Here is a 17475-nt window from a genome sequence, read left to right on the forward strand (position 1 = left end):
ATGAGGTTTATTAAGGATTATTAGAAATCAAGGAATAAAGAAAATACAAACAAGAAAACCATGTGCCTAAGGCTGATTAGCCTATTCAAAACCCCCAAGCTTAGCTTACTCACTACATCCTTGCAAGTGGAAGAGGGCAAAGTATGTGTTGCTGCCAGTTAAATACTCCTTGTGATCTCACCCAGGTAGAGACACAGGTGAGATTATAGGGAATTCTGGGAAATACCAAGGACTTCTGGAGATTGAAGTCTAGGGTTCAAATCTCCATTTTATAACAGTAATAGGAAAGTTAGAAGGAGTGGAGGATTTAGGGGGAGAATATTGAGATCAGTTTTGAATAGAAGTTAGGGCTAATGAAGATGTTTCAAAATCTTATGCATAGCATGTATATAAAGGCAATAGGTGATCTTCTGAATCTCTTTGTTATCTAAGATTGGGGAAATAATAATAGTATGTTTAATTTAAAATAGCTCTATAATACTTGGGAATCTACTTGTCAGTTTTATGGATTTATAGAAACATAATTATAAAACCCTTCACATAAATAAAATCAGACAGATCTAAATAATTGGAAGAACATTAGTTACTCATGGGTAGACTGAGCTAATATAATAGAAATGATAATTCTGCCTAAATTAACTTACTTATTCAGTGCCATGCCATTTAAACTACCAAAAATTATTTTATAGAACTAGAAAAAATAACAGAATTCATCTGGAAAAACAAAAGATCAAGATTATCAATGGAATTAATGAAAAAGATGTGAAGGAAGGTGGCTTAGTGGTACCAGATTTCAAACTATACTAATAAAGCAGTATTCATTAAAATAATCTGATACTGCCTGAGAAATAGAGTGGTGGATCAGTGGAATGACCTTAGCAATGACCTTAGCAATCTAGTGTTTAATAAACCCAAAGATCCCAGCTTTGGGGATGAGACCTCACTATTTGACAAAAACTGCTAGGAAAACTGGAAAACAGCAGAAACAAATGTCTTCACACCCTATACCAAGATAAGGTCAAAATGGGCATATAATTTAAATATAAATGGTGATACCATAAGTAAATTAGGGGAACATGGAATACTTTACCTGTCAGATCTATGGAGAAGGGAAGAATTTATGACCAAACAGGAGATAGAATGCAATACAAGATGTAAAATGAATTGATTTTGACTATATTAAATGAAATAGTTTTTATACAATCAAAACCAATGTAACCAATATTAGAATGGGAACAACAAACTGGAAAAAAAAATATTATAACAAATTTCTCTGATAAAGGTCTCATATCTCAAATATGTAGAGAACCACAGCAATTTTATAAGAATTCAAGCCATTCCCCATTTGACAAATAGTTAGAAGATATGAAGAGTTTTCAGATGAAATCAAAGCTATCAATAGTCATAAAAATATTCTAACTCACTCTTGATTAAAAAAATGAAAATTAAAACCTCTCTGAGGTACTACCTCATACCTATTAGATTGATCAATATGAGAGTAAAGAAAAGTAATCAGTGTTGGAGAGGATGTAGCAAAATTGGGACACTAATGTAGGTTGGTGGAGTTGTGAACTAATCCAGCTATTCTGGAGGGAAATTTAGAACAAAGGTCTATAAAACTGTATATACCTTTTGATCCTACTTTGATACTACTGTGTATCACAAAGAAATAAAAAAGGGGAAGTACCTATTTGTACAAAAATATTTATAGCAGCTTTTTTTTTTTGTGGTGGCAAAGAATTGGAAATTGAAGGAATGCTCATCAAGGGGGAAATGACTGAGCAAATTGTGGTATATGATGGTGATGGAATACTATTGTGCTGTAAGAAATCATGAACAGGATGATTTCAGAAAAAGCTAGAAAGACCTACCTGAACTAATTCAGATTGAAATCAGCAGAACTAGAATTACATTGTATACAGTAATAGCAATATTGTGGAATGATCAACTATGAAAGACTTATCTACTTTCAGCAATACAGTGATCCAGGACAATTCTAAAGGACTTATGACAAAGAATGCTATCTACCTTCAGAGAAAGAACTGTTAGAGTCAGAATGCCGATCAAAACATATTATTTTTCACTTTAGTTTATTTGGGTTTTTATTTTGGAATTTTTATTTTATCTGAATATTCTTTTACAAAAATTAATAATATAGAAATGTGTTTTGTAGGATAATATACCTGTAACCCAGGTCAAATTCCTTACCATTTTCCAGGAAGGGAAGGAGGGAAACAATTTGGATCTTATAACTTCAGAAAACTTATGTGGAAAAATATTATATGTAATTGATAAAATATCTAAAAAAAAGAAATAATAATAGTATAGCTTAAAGCTGAAGTTGCAGTAAGACTATTGGTATAACTTATATGAATTGCACTGGGTCAGGGAGAAGAAGGAATGTCGTTTGAGAGAGAGAATATAAACAACCGTTACAGGCAGAACAAACTTCATCTGTCAGAAAAGTTGATTTTTCTGAGGGAGGCAAAAAGAACAAAAGCAAGTCTAGGCAATAGGAAGAAGGGAACATGAGAGGATTGAGATTAGTTTCCAAATGTAAGTAACTAATACTGACCATATTCTTTTTTCTTTTTCTCCCTTGAAGATGTAGGATTCAATGAGGAAATGTTATAATAAAATATAATAGAGGAAAAAACAAATCTGATAATCATAATGGTGAATATGAATGATGATGACTTTATCCATAAAATGAAGAAAGGTTGGACAGCATGCAAAATAACAATTTATTGTTTAAAAAATCAACTCAATTAAATAATAAGAATTTTATAGAGTTAAAATAGAGTAAACATTAGAGTAAAATCTCTGCATCCAAAAAAGAAGGGATGGCAGTCATGATCTCAGACTAGATAACAGCATAAAAGAGACTTGGTTAAGAGGGAAACAAAAAACTATAGTATTTCAAAATACTATAAAACATAAATAATGAAACTATATAAATATTAAAATATATGTGTGGGTGGGTGTATACATATTAAAATAAGTGAGTATACAACTAAAATCATTAGCAACCTGCAAAAAATTATAGAAATAGAAATTAAGAACATTGGGGACACAACTGAAAGCAAAAATAAAAACGATCACAATTATGATAAAATGCAACTTTTAAAAAAGATGAATGCAGTAGACAAACCATAGCTTAATTTGATTTTATGAAAAGAGAAAGGATAACCATATTATTACAATAAACCCCAAAAGGTGGAATTAAATAAAACAGTCAGAAACTAGTTTAACAATAATTTGATAACAAAACAAAAAACTTATACTGGATGAATGTTACAAAGATATAAAGCACTCAAATTGTCAGTACAAAAAATAGTAAATCTAAACAACCTGATCGCAGAAACAAAAACTGAATAAAACACATATGAATTCTTTAAAAAGTTCTGGACCTGGAAGATTTAAAGCAATTTCTATAAAAAATAAAAGAACTCCTTTTAACTGTATGGATTATTTGTAAAATATAGATATATCACCTTAATAAAAACTTTCTACAAAAAATATGATCTTTACATATCAGGGGGGAAAGTTTAGCTTTCAGAGAGAATTATAGACCATTATCATTAATACACATTAATTTTAAAAATACAGAATAAAATATTGGCAGAGGCTACAGAAATGTATTAAAATATTACTCTGATTAGATTTATCATGAATGCAGAAATGCTTTGACCTAAAAACTGTAAATAAATTATATTAACAGAAATAATCAAAATCACATAATTATATCAGTAAATTCAGGAAAGCACTCAACAAATACAACAAATTAAAAACACTAGATAGCAGTACAATTAAATGCATATTTTCTCCAGAGCTAGTGCCTTTTATAATGGAGAAATATTAAAAATCTAACCAATAAATGCAAAAGTAAATAGCACTAGATTACATTTATCATTTTTGTTAAAGTTTAAAGAAATTTGATTATATTAAAGTCAATTGATTTTACTTTTTTCTGCTCTTTTATTGTTTTTCCTGTTCATTTGATGTTACTTTGTTCTCTTTATAATGTCTTTAGATATTCATTTATTCTTCCCTTTTTCTCTTGGTAATAAACATTTAACTTTACAATTTTTTCTTTGAGTGTAGCTTTGATTACATTGCATAATGGATGAAATGTAATGTTTGTATTTTTTATTTCCTTTTTTGCCTTTTTTCCCTCACTTTCTCTTTCTTCCATCTTTCTTTTCTTACCTCTCTTACCCATATCTTTAGGTTTCCTATTCAATTCTTTTCTTTCTCTTTCTTCCCTTCTTTTATCATTTAGCAAGCATGTACCTTTCAAAGATGTACCTTCTACCCCTGTTCTTTCTTTACCCTTTTCTACCACAACTGAGCTTTGTTCCCTAACCTATGTTGTGTCAAGTAACATTTAGACATGTGCAGTATCTCATAGAGTGAAACGGGTTAAGAAAATAGAGGATCATTGATTTAGAACTGGATAAGACCTTAGAGGTCACCTACACCAGTGGTACAAACTGATAGAAACAAGGGCTATTAAAACACACCTAAGGATCCCTGCGGGCTTCATTTTGACTCATAAAACCACATATTAATAGTATCTGTTTTATTTTATTTTCATTTATTTTGTTAAATTTTTCCAATTACATTTTAATCTAGGTTGGGCTGCCTTCAAGACTTGTGGCCACATGTGACCCTCAGTTGAGTGTTTTAAAATCTTGGATCTAGTCCAACCTCCTTATTTTTTACAAGTGGAAACAAATGCCCAGAGAGCTTAAGTAAATTGCCCAAGATCACATAGGTATAGTAAGTAGCAGACCTGGAATTTGAATTGGGTCCTATGCTTCAAATATAGTCATTTTTATTTGTACCATGGTACCTTTTGTCACTATTTAATAGTCTTTTTCTCTTTCAGTGTCCGGCTTAGGTTTTGGGATCATGAGTGGTGTATTTTCCCTTGTTAATATCCTATCTGATTCCTTGGGACCAGGAATAGTGGGCATACATGGAGATCCTCCTCAATTCTTTCTTGCATCAGGTATGTAGTTGGTAGCTATTGATACTCAAGACTTTCTGTCTCTGTCTTCAAATATAATTCAAAGGTTTTAGCTATTTAAATCCCAGGTCTTTCTTTAAGACACTTTTATCTTTAAAAAAAAATTAGTGATTTGTTGTTAGAGTGCGTTAGTCCTAGATTTTGGGATAAGAACCCACGGCATCTTTTTCCCCACTCTGGCTTGATAACTAAAAGCAAATAACATGAGAAAATGTCACTTTAATTTTAAGTGCTTTAGGATTCTGGGGTAGAAAATAGCTTGCTTAGTCTTCTGTAGTGTGGGGAAGGTAGCTGTGAAGTAGTGGTATGAGCTTACATTTGGTAAGAGAGAAACAAGATTTTAGTTAACCCTTTGAAGGTGCTTATTAGTTCTCTATCTTTTAGCAAATCATTTTAAGTATCTGAGCTTTAGTTTTCTTATCTATAAAATGGTGATAATAATATTTGTTCTATCTCCCTTAGTGGATTATTATGAGCAAAGCCTTTGTAAAATGTTAAAAAACTTTATTGATAAGAATTGTTTTTATTTTGCCATACTAGCAACTTTGCTGTGTTTTTAATTTTGGACATCAATATTGAGAGACAGCATGTTTCCTTAGTTTTCATTAGTTTACTTTTGTCTTCAAAATAGTGTTTTCAAATTTTCTCTGAGATACATCATAGTCAAACTTCTCTCCTCAGTCTTATAATATTGGAAGACAAAAGATTTACACACATGAAATAGTACAAAATGTAAAGGACATGGGTTTAGATCCTGGCTTTGTACTTAACTTTGTACAAATCATTTTCCCTATTCTGTGTTCTGTATACCTGTGTGTCAAAATGAAATAGACAGGATTATGGAATGAATTGTCCTTTAACTTGATTTGTCTTCATCTATTTTTATTAACATATCTTATTTTTATGTCAGTTTCATTTATGAATATATTTTATACTTGCCCAACAAGTTATACCTTGTAACAAAGATTTAAAAGGAAAGCTAAAATCAGATCAGCAAGTCTTATAACTAACATATTGGCTATATCTGATGGTAAATTCTATAGCTCTAATGCCTATCTATGCAAAGAAGTAGAGGTGTATCTCTCAATTCTTTCCCAGAGCTATACTTCCCACTTATATTTTCAGTGTCCAGGCCCTTTTTTTGGTCCTTGTTTATATTATCAACGTGCTGGTTGTTTTTGTGGTTCTTTTACTTCCCTTTGTATCAGTTCACATAAATCATCACATACTTTTTGAGGTTCTTTATAGTCATCATTTATTATGGTGCTAATCCATTACAGTCATTGACCACATTTGTTTAGCCATTCCCCAATCAGTGGGCATCCATTTTGTTTCCCTTTTTTTGCTATAAGAAAAAAGTGCCTCTGAGAATATAATGTAGAATAAAGAACCTTTTTTTTTTGTCTTTGATCTCCTTTGAGTATATGCCTAATGAGATCTCTGGGTTAAAGAGTACAAACATTTTAGCCATGCTCAAAATTGCTTTCCAGAATGGTTGGACCAGTTCACAGTCTCATTCACACATAATTAATATGTCTTCTTTTTTGTAGCCCCTTCTATTATATTTTGTCATCTTTTCCAAATTGCTGATTGGGAAGTAAAATCTCAGCATCATTTTCCTTTGTATTTTACTTATTAGTTCTGGAGCATTCTTTCATATGTTTTTGACCACTTATCTGTCAGAGATTGGCTTTTAGTCTTGTATGCTTGTATTAATTCACTATATATCTTAGATAAATCCTTATTAGAGATAAAAGTTGCAGATTTTTTCCCCACTAATTGATACTTTCCCTTTTTATGTGAGCAGTATTGATTTTGTTTGTACAAAAGCCTTTTACTTTCTTGTAATCATGTTTTATCATTTTTATTGCCTTAGTCTCTTCTTTGGTTAAGAATTTTTTCCTAGCCATATCTGTGAAAGGTAGCTGATCTTATTATATTTTCAGTATGCAGATCACATATACATTTTTTAAATTTATTGTGGTATATGTGTAAGCTGTTGCATTAAGCCCTATTTTGGCCAGACTTCTTACTAATTCTTGACCAATAACAAGTTAATCCTCAAATAATTTATGTCCTCAGAGTTATTAAAACCTGTGTTTTTTAATTCATTTGTTTTTTGTAATCTGTTTTTATGTAATCTGTTCCACTGATCTGTTCTTAACCATCTCAAATAACACTTTAAAATGCTCTTTGTGGGTTGTAACTATTATTGCTCTTTCATTCTTTTAAAATTTTTTTCCTTAAAATTGGACCTTTTGTTCCTCCAAAATTCTCTTCCTACTCTTTTGTATAGCTTTATATTATATTGTGATAGTTGGATTGGCATAGCACTAAATCTAAATGGATTTAGGAAGTTTGTCATTTCTATTATATTGGTATAACCAAGTCATGGAGCAATGAATATCACCTCAATTATTTGTCATTTTTCATTCTTTTAGAGAATATTTTGTTATTTTAATTAAGTCTGTAATATGTCTTGATAAATCCCAAATATTTTATGCATTTTGTACTTCTCTATTATTTCCTTCTTGATTTTGTTATTGCTACATAGTAATACTGATGACTAATTTTGTTGTGCTTTTTTTCCAAGTACCTTGCTACTTGTTTTCACATAGTTTCTTTCCTCATTTTCTGGAGTTTTCTAAGCTAACCATCATGGCATCAGGAAATAGACAACTTTATGACTTCTTACTTATGGTTGCCATTTTGAATTTTTTTTAACTTATTGCTATCACTGGGATTTCTAGAATAATGGTTAGTGACTGGAGAAAGAGAATATCCTTGTTTTATTCTCACATCATTGGGAAAGCTATAGGTGTTGATGCATTGCAAATAATACTAGCATTTGGTTTTAAATTGGAGCAAATTAATGTTGTATTGTATTATTTATTGCCAATATTTCTGGGTGAATCCATTCATTTCTTTAACTCTAACCTTTGAAGGTCAGGCAGTTTCTCAAGGGCATAAATGAGCAAGATAATTACTCCCAGGTCCCTTAAGCCATTGGCTGACATTTTTGCCTTCTTGTTTACAAGTTAAACAGAAGGCTGGGAAGGGACCCCTACTCTTTGTTTATACTATAAACAAAATGGCATTTCTTCAGTGCCTGAGAGGGGCAGGTCTGCCTAGCTTTAATGAGACTGTAAATGAAGTAATAAGGAAGAAGTTGAGATCTAATTCCACATCCTCATTAAAACATCCACCATCAGGACTGCCAGGGAGGTCCAAATGATGTATTTTCAAGACAACCAGAAGGAAGATACACCTAGGTATAAAAGATTGTCAGCTTCCTGTTCAAGGTCTTTTCTTTATGAATAGATCACATGCTTTTTATCAATAAATATTATTCTCAAAGAAATTGCCTCATTTTATTTATTGGTTAAAATCCTAAGCACTACAAAATATGTATTATTTTAATAAAAATGTCCTTCTGTGGCTATATCTTACAGAGTTTTTAACACAAAATGATGTTATATTTTGTCAAAAGTTTTTCCTGTGGTTTTAGATATTTGTGTTTTGACTTTTTTTGTTCATTGTTTTCCTTATGTTCATTCATCTTTGCATCCATTGTATAAATCAAACTTAATATAGTGAATAGTTTTTTTTGTATACATTGCTGCCATCAATTCGTTAGAATTTTATTTAAAAATTTCCCATCCATATTTTTAGTGATACTGGACTATGTTTTTTTTCTTTCCTTTATCTTTCCTTGGTTTAGGTATTAGGACTAGATTTGGCTCATAAAAGGAGTTTGTTAGAGTGTTTTGTTTCCCAGTGTTTGAGAATAATTTGTTTTGCATAGGTATTAATTGCTCTTTATACATGATAAAATTCATTTCCAAATCCATCAGGACTAGATTTTTATCTCCACTGGTAGTTCATTTGTTGTGTTTGCAATTTATTCATCTTTTATTTTTTTAATCTGATTTTCCTTCTTGAGCAGATTAGCCAAAGATGTATTGCTTTGTTAATCTTTTAAAAGACTTAGGTTTTGGTTTGTTTATAAGTTTTGTAGCCCTTTTTCCTCATATATATTTCTCTGATTTTCAAGGTTTCTTTTTTGTGCCAATTTTGACAAAATTTGTTGATTTCCTACTTTTTAAAATGCACATTCAATGAGTCCTCTTTTCCTACTATGATATTGTATCTTTCCAGAATATTGTATTTCCTTCTGGCTACTTGTTTGTATTTATAGTTCTTCTTGGTCACTTGTTTTGTAATAGCCCAGTGGATCGAAAGAAAAAATTGTTTATCCCTTGTAAATGTGTGCCAGTTTCCTAGACGACTTAGTCTTATTCATAAAGGAGTTTTATTTTGTTTCTTGGAAATTATGAGTAATTAGTTTGAAAAAACTTTGGCTCAGCCAATTAATTAACAAACTTTTCATCCCTGTTTAAACTTCCCATGGCTTCTCTTCTACCCATAGTCTCAGATGAGAAGCTTGCCTCATAGTTCACTGAAAAAATACAGGCAATTCAGGGAAAGTGTCCTCTTTTGCCCTATTCCTCATCTGAGGTCATTTAGATGCCTTTCCCTACTTTTTTTCTCCTTTACTACTGTCTCACATTAAGAAGTGGCCTTTCTTCTTACCAAGTCCAACTCTTCTACATACAAATGTCACAAATGAAACAAAACTTGTGTAAGTAGAAAGTACTATAAAAGCAGTAATCATAGCTGCTAATGATGGGATATCCTCTTGACTAAGATAAGCTTCTTTCCTTCAGAAGAAATGGAAATGTTTAACTAGTTCAGTCTTTTTTTTTCTTTTTTGCTGCATATAACTTTAGATATAGCTGTGTTTGCTCTTGGTTAAGTAAATATGTAGATAACCAGAAAGGACTGTTAAGCAGTTTCCAGCATAGATGGGAAAATTTTATTGTACCTAGCAGTCATTTAAGCTAGTGTGACCCTATGCTGTTGTAATTTGTTATTTTTGTGATAGTGCTTGGTAGTACTGTAGAAGGAATTTATCTTCCAACAATCACTAATTAAGCTTACTTAAAAAAATTAGGGATTTAAAAAAATTATAATTAGGTGTCGAAGTTTTTATTTTGAAATCACATATAGTACTAATTGGTATATATGCTTATATTTTACTCAAAATAATAGAGTATTGGTTTTTTGTTCCATATTATAAACTAATTAAACATCACCTTTGGTCATTACTTCCAATTTTTTTCTATAGTAGTTTTGTTTAAATCAATGGTTGTGTTGTATTACTTTTTTCCTTATTAAATGACATTTTCTTAATGAAACATTAACTTTTTCTAATGCCAACTTTTTTCACTAGATGGTGCCAATTTACTTTAGAAAGTCAGGCAGTTTTCATCATTTTTAAATCTTGCTTTTGGAAGACAGCAAAAGTATTTCTAAAATAAGATGCTTGTAATGATTTTAGAATTTATTTTAAACTTCCAAAAATTTAAAGCTAATATTTTTTTTGGATTTCTTTTTTTTTTTTTAATTTTTATTTGGTCATTTCCAAACATTATTCATTGGAAACAAAGATCATTTTCTTTTCTTCCCTCCCCCCCTCCCTCCACCTTTCCCACAGCCGACTGGGTATCACATGTGTTCTTGATTCAAACCCATTTCCATGTTGTTGGTATTTGCATTAGAGTGTTCATTTAGAGTCTCTCCTCAGTCATATCCCCTCAATCCTTGAAGTCAAGCTGTTGCCTTTCCTCAGTGTTTTTACTCCCATTGTTTGTCCTCTGCTTGTGGGTAGTGTTTTTTTCTCCTTGATCCCTGCAGGTTGTTCAGGGACATTGCATTGACACTAATGGAAAAGTCCTTTATGTTTGATTGTACCACAGTGTATCAGTCTCTGTGTACAATGTTCTCCTGGCTCTGCTCCTTTCACTCTGCATCACTTCCTGGAGGTTGTTCCAGTTCACATGGAATTCCTCCACTTTATTATTCCTTTTAGCACAATAGTATTCCATCACCAACATATACCACAATTTGCTCAGCCATTCTCCAATCGAAGGGCATCCCCTCATTTTCCAATTTTTGGCCACCACAAAGAGTGCTGCTATGAATATTCTTGTACAAGTCTTTTTCCTTATTATCTCTTTGGGGTATAAGCCCAGTAGTGCTATGGCTGGATCAAAGGGCAGACAGTCTTTTATCGCCCTTTGGGCATAGTTCCAAATTGCCCTCCAGAATGGTTGGATTAATTCACAACTCCACCAGCAATGAATTAGTGTCCCTACTTTGCCACATCCCCTCCAGCATTCACTATAAAGCTAATATTTTAAATAAAATATTTTTTAGCTAGAGAGATGGGTCAAATTCATGGATCAAGAATAAGTGATACATTTTCATTGTGTATTGCTGAAAGGATTTATGAAAAGAATTAAAATACTATGATAGTTTCTTAGTAGTTTGCTTGATTTTGCTGAATTTACTGTTTGAACATCTAAAAAATGGGGGGGAGTGTCAGACTTTGAAAAGTAATAAATATAACTTTCAGTTCTCACATATTATTTATGAAGATATATTAATTCTTCTTGAAGCCTTAGTAAAATAATATGATAGTTTCATATAGATTTATTGAAACTGTTCTGTAGACTAAACTTATACTACAGTATAGTTTTGGGATTTCAAGGTAAGAAGTTCCTAATTTTCCTAATAGTTTATTCAGAATCACAAAGTATGAGAGTCTATCACTTTGAATTTTCTCTCCTTTTTTTGTTCATATATCTTTAAATCATATTCTATGGAAAGATAGTTTAAGTAGAATTTTACAAAATAAGCACAGAGCTCCATTTAACTTAATATTACTAGTTTTTTCAAACTGTTTCTAGAATAAAACTTCAGTAGTTTTTGTTATTGTATATAACATAAAAATTCATTAATCTGTGTCTTTTTACATTTCATTTAATTGTTATTTATGAAGACATTCTCTATTTTAGCTTGAGTTTTTAAGCTCATTGTAAATTTTTATATTTAGAACTGTTCTTAACTTTTTTGGTGCCATGTACATTTATGGTTCCCTAGGGAAACCTTTGAATGCCATCACAGTAAATACTTTTAGATGCATAATATCAACTAATTTTTTAACATAAAGATATAATTTTTCCCACTTAAGTTCATGGACACCTTGAGGTGTTTGGACTCCAAGTTAAGAAGCCCTAGTCTAAAATAGTTAATCTGTAAGCAATTATTAAGCATCTACCTCGTTTCATGTTGCCTTGGACATTTGACTAAACCAGCTCTACCATTTCCTCTATTTGCCTTTTCCAAGAGAACCTGTGGGCCATTCTTCATGTCGTTGCAAGAATGCCAATGTTGTGGTTCATTCCTTCCAGTAGTGTTTGTTTTGGGGCAATAATTTCACAATTAGTGATCTAAAAATTTACATCATGATCTGAAAACTAGTATGCTGTACTCTCCTCCCAGTGTGGCACAATGGGCAGTGGGTTGGATTTGGAGTTGAAGGACTTGAGTTTGAATGCCAACTCTGCTATTTAACTATCTTTGTAACTGCCTTAACCTCAGTGAAATTCAGCTTCTTAATTTCCAAGATTAAAAGAGCTCTAAGGTCCTTTATGCCTATACATCTATCTTATGATCATTCCTTGTCACTTTATCACTGGAACTGCACAGTCTGGAAACCATTTTGTATTTTTGCTTTATCACTTAGTAGCCATTCTACTAGTGATAAGCTTTTCTTTTTAATTAGGTTGGTCTTTGGCCAGATTATTCTCAAATAGGATCATTCTGAAAACCTTTCTAGTTTGACAGAAACTGCCAGAGCTTTAGCTCAGCCTTCATAATCTTTGAGAAAACAAGGCCATCTCCACAACACAATGAGGCATAAGAGAAAGATTTTTTTTTTAATGAGAGAAAGGACAGAGTAGAACAATAGCAGGAGTTCTGGTTTCAATGTCAGAACACCTGACTTCAAATCTTCACTTTGCCATTTAACTACTCACGTGATCTTGAGCAAGTCATACTTTGTCTCAGAAGATCTGTTTTCTCTTTTCTCAAGATAGGGGGTTGGATTAGATGTCCTTCAAGGTTTATTCCAGTTGTAAATCTATGAACGTATGATAACCATCTTAAGAAATATTAATAGAAGCTTCACATTACAGATTTAAAATGTAAATGTAATTTTGACCCTGAGGTACTCAGATATCTACATTTTTTTTCTTGTTTGGAGTGAGTAGCAGAATGTAAGGGGGAGTGTGACAAACTAGAACACATTCAGAGAAGATTAATAAGATGGTATGGGTTTGAAAACTGCCATATGAGGAATAAATGGAGGATTTTAGGTTATTTGTCTTAGAAAAGAGAAGACTAAGCAGGGGCTTCATATACAGTGTATTACAAAACTTATTAGTGTAGGGCTAAGTTGCTTGTTTTAAGGTGAAAATTGCCCAGAGACTTTTGGAATGCCTTTTGTTTAAAAGACTGCCATGTGGAAGGAAGGATAGCTATAAAGATGCAAATTTTGTTTTAAAATAAATTATAGCAATTAAGTACTTTGTAACAGTGAACAGTGACCAGCTCATAAAATTGTGAACTCCCTGTCACCTACATTTTAAACACAGGCTGTATTGCCATCTTCAAACAGATGTCTGACCATGTTGGTCCTCTCCTTAATAAGCTTAATAAGCTGTAGCTCTCCCTATTGTTCAAGTACAAACTCCTCTATTTGGAATTTAAATTCCCTCCCAGTCTAGCGCCAATCTACCTTTTAAGACTTATTCTACATTACTTCTCTTCATATACCACAGTTGAGCCAAAATATCCTATTTGCTGTCCCTCACACTTGGCATTACATCTCCTATCTCAATGCCTCTGCACAAGTTGAAGGAACTCCCTTCTCAGTTGTCCCTTTCAGAATCCCTGGTTCCCTTCAAAATTCAGTTTAAGTACCACCTCCAAGAGGCTTGATTTTCTATCTCACAGCTTCCCCAATTGCAAGTGCTTCTTCTCTCTTGAAATTATCATATATATGTGTATATATATATATATATATATATTTGAATCTACTCTTACATGCTATTTTCAATAGGATATAAACTCTCTAAGGGTGGGCACTGTTTGTTTTTGTCTTTAGCTGAGCTTTGAAGGAAACAAGTGAAGCAAAGAGGTAGAGATGAGAAAGGAGAGAATTCCAGACACAGTGGACAAAGAATGAAAATTTCTGGGATGTTGAGATAAAATATCTTGTGCAAAGAAAAACAAGGAAATTAGTGTCAAATGGATCGTAGAGGACATGAAGGGGAGTCAGGTGAAAAAGTCTAGAAAGTGAGAAAGGGTACGATTGTAAAGATTGTAAAGAGATTATAAAGGACTTTATAAGCCAGAGGATTTTTATTTGATTCCAGAGGTAATAGGGAGACATTAGAGTTTATGGAACTGAGGAGTTACACGATCAGACCTGTGCTTTAGGAAGATCAGTTTGACAGCTGAGTGAAGGATGAACTAGAATAGTGAGAGACTCGAGGCAGGGAGACCAACCAGCAGAAAGAAGACTGTAGTAGGCTAGGAGTAAAGTAAGGAAAGCTGGAACCAGGATGAGGTCAGTGTCGGGGAAGAAAGGGGAAGGGGCACATACAAGAGAGTACAAAGGTAGAATGAACAGGACTTGGCACCAGATTGGAGTTTGGGGGATATGTGGGTGAGAAAGAATGAAAAGTTGAGGATAATTCCTAGGTTGTTAGCTTTGGGATTCCAAGTAGATAGTGGCTCCCTGGAGAGCAATAAGCATATTAGGAAAAGAGAAGAGTTTTGGGAGAAAGGCAATGAGTTAAGCTTTGAATATGTCGATTTGAAGATGTCTACAGGTTATCCAGCTTGATTGTTTTATAGACTTTTGGAATGAAAGACTGAACGTTAGGAGAGAGAGAAGAACTGGATAAGTAAATTTGAGAATCAGCATAGAAATGATAACTGAATCCATGGAAAGCCACTGATATCACCAATTGGAATAGTATAGGGAGAAAAGAGAAGATGACCCAGGCTAGACAGAACCTTGTTTGTAGGCAATAGGAAAACATCTAGTAAAGATTGAAGATTGTTCAGAGAGTAAGGTTGATAGAGGGGTCAATTTGCTGGAGAAGATGAGATGGAATGGGATCACTTGGCATATAGAGGGGTTATCCTTGGCAAGGAAAAGGGCTCCCTTTTTGTGTGAGCCAGAAGTGAAGGAGGTGAAGAAGAGTGAAAGCATCTGAGTTATGTGAGGTGAGGAGCTGGCTGTAAATCATGGGAGGTTTGAGGAGGGGAAAAAAAGATTTGGAAAGAGTGGTATGGTCATTAGGAAGAGAAAGGATCACTTTTCCATGTTGAGGGCCTAGTTGAGAATATGCCATATAAATTTGTAGTGCCAGCAAGGTTTTATGATTTTCTCTCTTTGTTCAGCAGCACAAATAGGAATGAAGGCAGCAGGTGTGTGTGTGTGTGTGTGTGTGTGTGTGTGTGTGTGTGTGTGTGTGTGTGTGTGTGTGTGTGTGTGTGTGAGAGTGAACTGGTTCTTACACCCTGTCCATACCTCAAAGTAGAAATTTTCAGTCTCCTTGATAAGCTGATGAATTGAGAAATTTTTGTTTAGAAATGTGATAGGTTATAACAGTGTCTCTGCAAATGTATTATGATAGTAAAAAAATTAAAAGGCCATTATTATCCAGATCATCTATATATCACAAATTACAAAGCAAATGTGCAGTATATGTTATAATTGTTGTGCAGTATGCTGATAGTTTCAAATAATAATGTATATAAATCTTGTAGCAATTACATTTATAGTTACCTAGTTTATTCTTCAGTTACATAAAAACAAAACTAGAATATACTTGGTAAAGGATATTTACTTTCATACTTATGGTCATAAATTATGATGAAATCACTTAAAAGGTAATAAAATATGAAATTTGAGGTAATATTAACAGTTGATTATTTCGATTTCATGTAGAGAATGAATTCTACTAAAAGGGGTTTGTATTGAAATAGTGTTATTAAACTGTTAATATAATTATACTGAATAACTGACTCTGCCACTGTATTCAGATCTTCATATGGATCTTTGATTTAATCAATTTACAAATTCCCTCTGATAATGCAGATTGCAATTCACATATGCCTGCCCTTTCTATGTGACTCTTGTCCATGTCCCCTCATAAGTTTCTCATAGGAAGTCCTCCATCATGCTATAGAAACTCTTTGCCTTCCTGACATTAGGAGCATACCATTAAAGCACCAGGGTTGTCCAGCTGTCTTTCCTTGTTCTTACCATTTGACTAGATCAACTTTTTATCATAGCATATATCTGTGTGATATATTTTTATTTCTTTGGAACTGTTATGTTCCATATTATATAGCCATACAGTAGCCCTGGTGAGAATATTGGTATTAAAAGGATAGACCTTTGTTTCTAGAAGAAACGAGTTATTAAAGAACTTTTGCAGTTTCTTGAAGGCACACATCAAACCTTTATTAAGTATATTTAACATATATATTTTCCCTCTTAATTCACTTGCCTTCTTATTCTACTTATATTAATTTTATCCTCAAAAAAACTTTTTCAATTTTATGTAATCAAAATGATCTCTTATATTTATCAAGCCACTGGCTTATTTGGCTATAAATTCATCCCTTAGTCATAGCTATACAGGTACCTGATAAGTTTTCTATATTTTTATTTTAAAACCCTTGCTTATTGTCTTAGAATTGATACTGTGTATTTTCCAAGGCAGAAGAACAGTAAAAGCTAGGCAATGGGGGTGGGTTAAGTGACTTGCCCAGGGTCACACAGCTAGGAAGTGCTTATGGCCAGATTTGAACCTACAACCTCCCTTCCCTAGGCCTGGCTCTCAATCCCTTGAGCCACCTAGCTGCCTCTTTTATTTATTTATTTTTTATGGTATTACTTTGGACCATGTAACACTTTTGAGGTTATTGTGACATATGGTGTAAGATGTTTGTAATTATTCTGTGTAGATGAAGGAAATCTTTTTATTTGTTGTAGGCAGAACCAATAGAGAAAGGTATAGTTAGATCCCTGAAGAGTTTTACCCTTCAACCATTTAAGGAAATTGCTTAAAACCCATGAAGTTCTCATTTGGAATTTGTTTTATTTGATGCATGCGTGCACATGCACACATGATTTGAAGCTCCAACACTATTCAGTGTATTATTGAAACATAATTATTGTAAGTGTAAAAATAAAAGGCAAACTGTAAAAATAAGAAAGCAGTAGATTGATTATTGATTTATAAACTGATTTAAATACTCTGCTTGCTGTGCTTACAAAGTATCTTCCATTTATATCAGTGAAGTGAAGCTCATAAGTGAACTTCTCTTCAGGGCCAGGCACAAGGATGCTAAAGAGACTCTTGTTATAAAAAAATATATATTTATTGAAAATATAAGAATGGGGGCAGCTGTGTAGCTCAGTGGATTGAGAGCCAGGCCTAGAGACGGGAGGT

At 32.8% G+C, this 17475-nt stretch overlaps 1 protein-coding gene across 3 annotated transcripts in view; it reads left to right on the plus strand.

The window, feature by feature from the left end:
• Nucleotides 1-17475, plus strand: part of APH1B (aph-1 homolog B, gamma-secretase subunit) — a 57113-nt gene that overhangs the window by 16346 nt on the left and 23292 nt on the right. For all 3 annotated transcript variants that reach the window (XM_056820213.1, XM_056820210.1, XM_056820211.1), the window contains exon 4: nucleotides 4892-5014. In XM_056820213.1, coding sequence (XP_056676191.1) covers nucleotides 4892-5014 — 123 coding nt within the window. The remainder of the gene's footprint in view (nucleotides 1-4891; nucleotides 5015-17475) is intronic.

The sequence above is a fragment of the Monodelphis domestica genome, chromosome 1 (assembly GCF_027887165.1).
Source record: "Monodelphis domestica isolate mMonDom1 chromosome 1, mMonDom1.pri, whole genome shotgun sequence".
In the NCBI taxonomy this organism is placed as follows: domain Eukaryota; kingdom Metazoa; phylum Chordata; class Mammalia; order Didelphimorphia; family Didelphidae; genus Monodelphis; species Monodelphis domestica.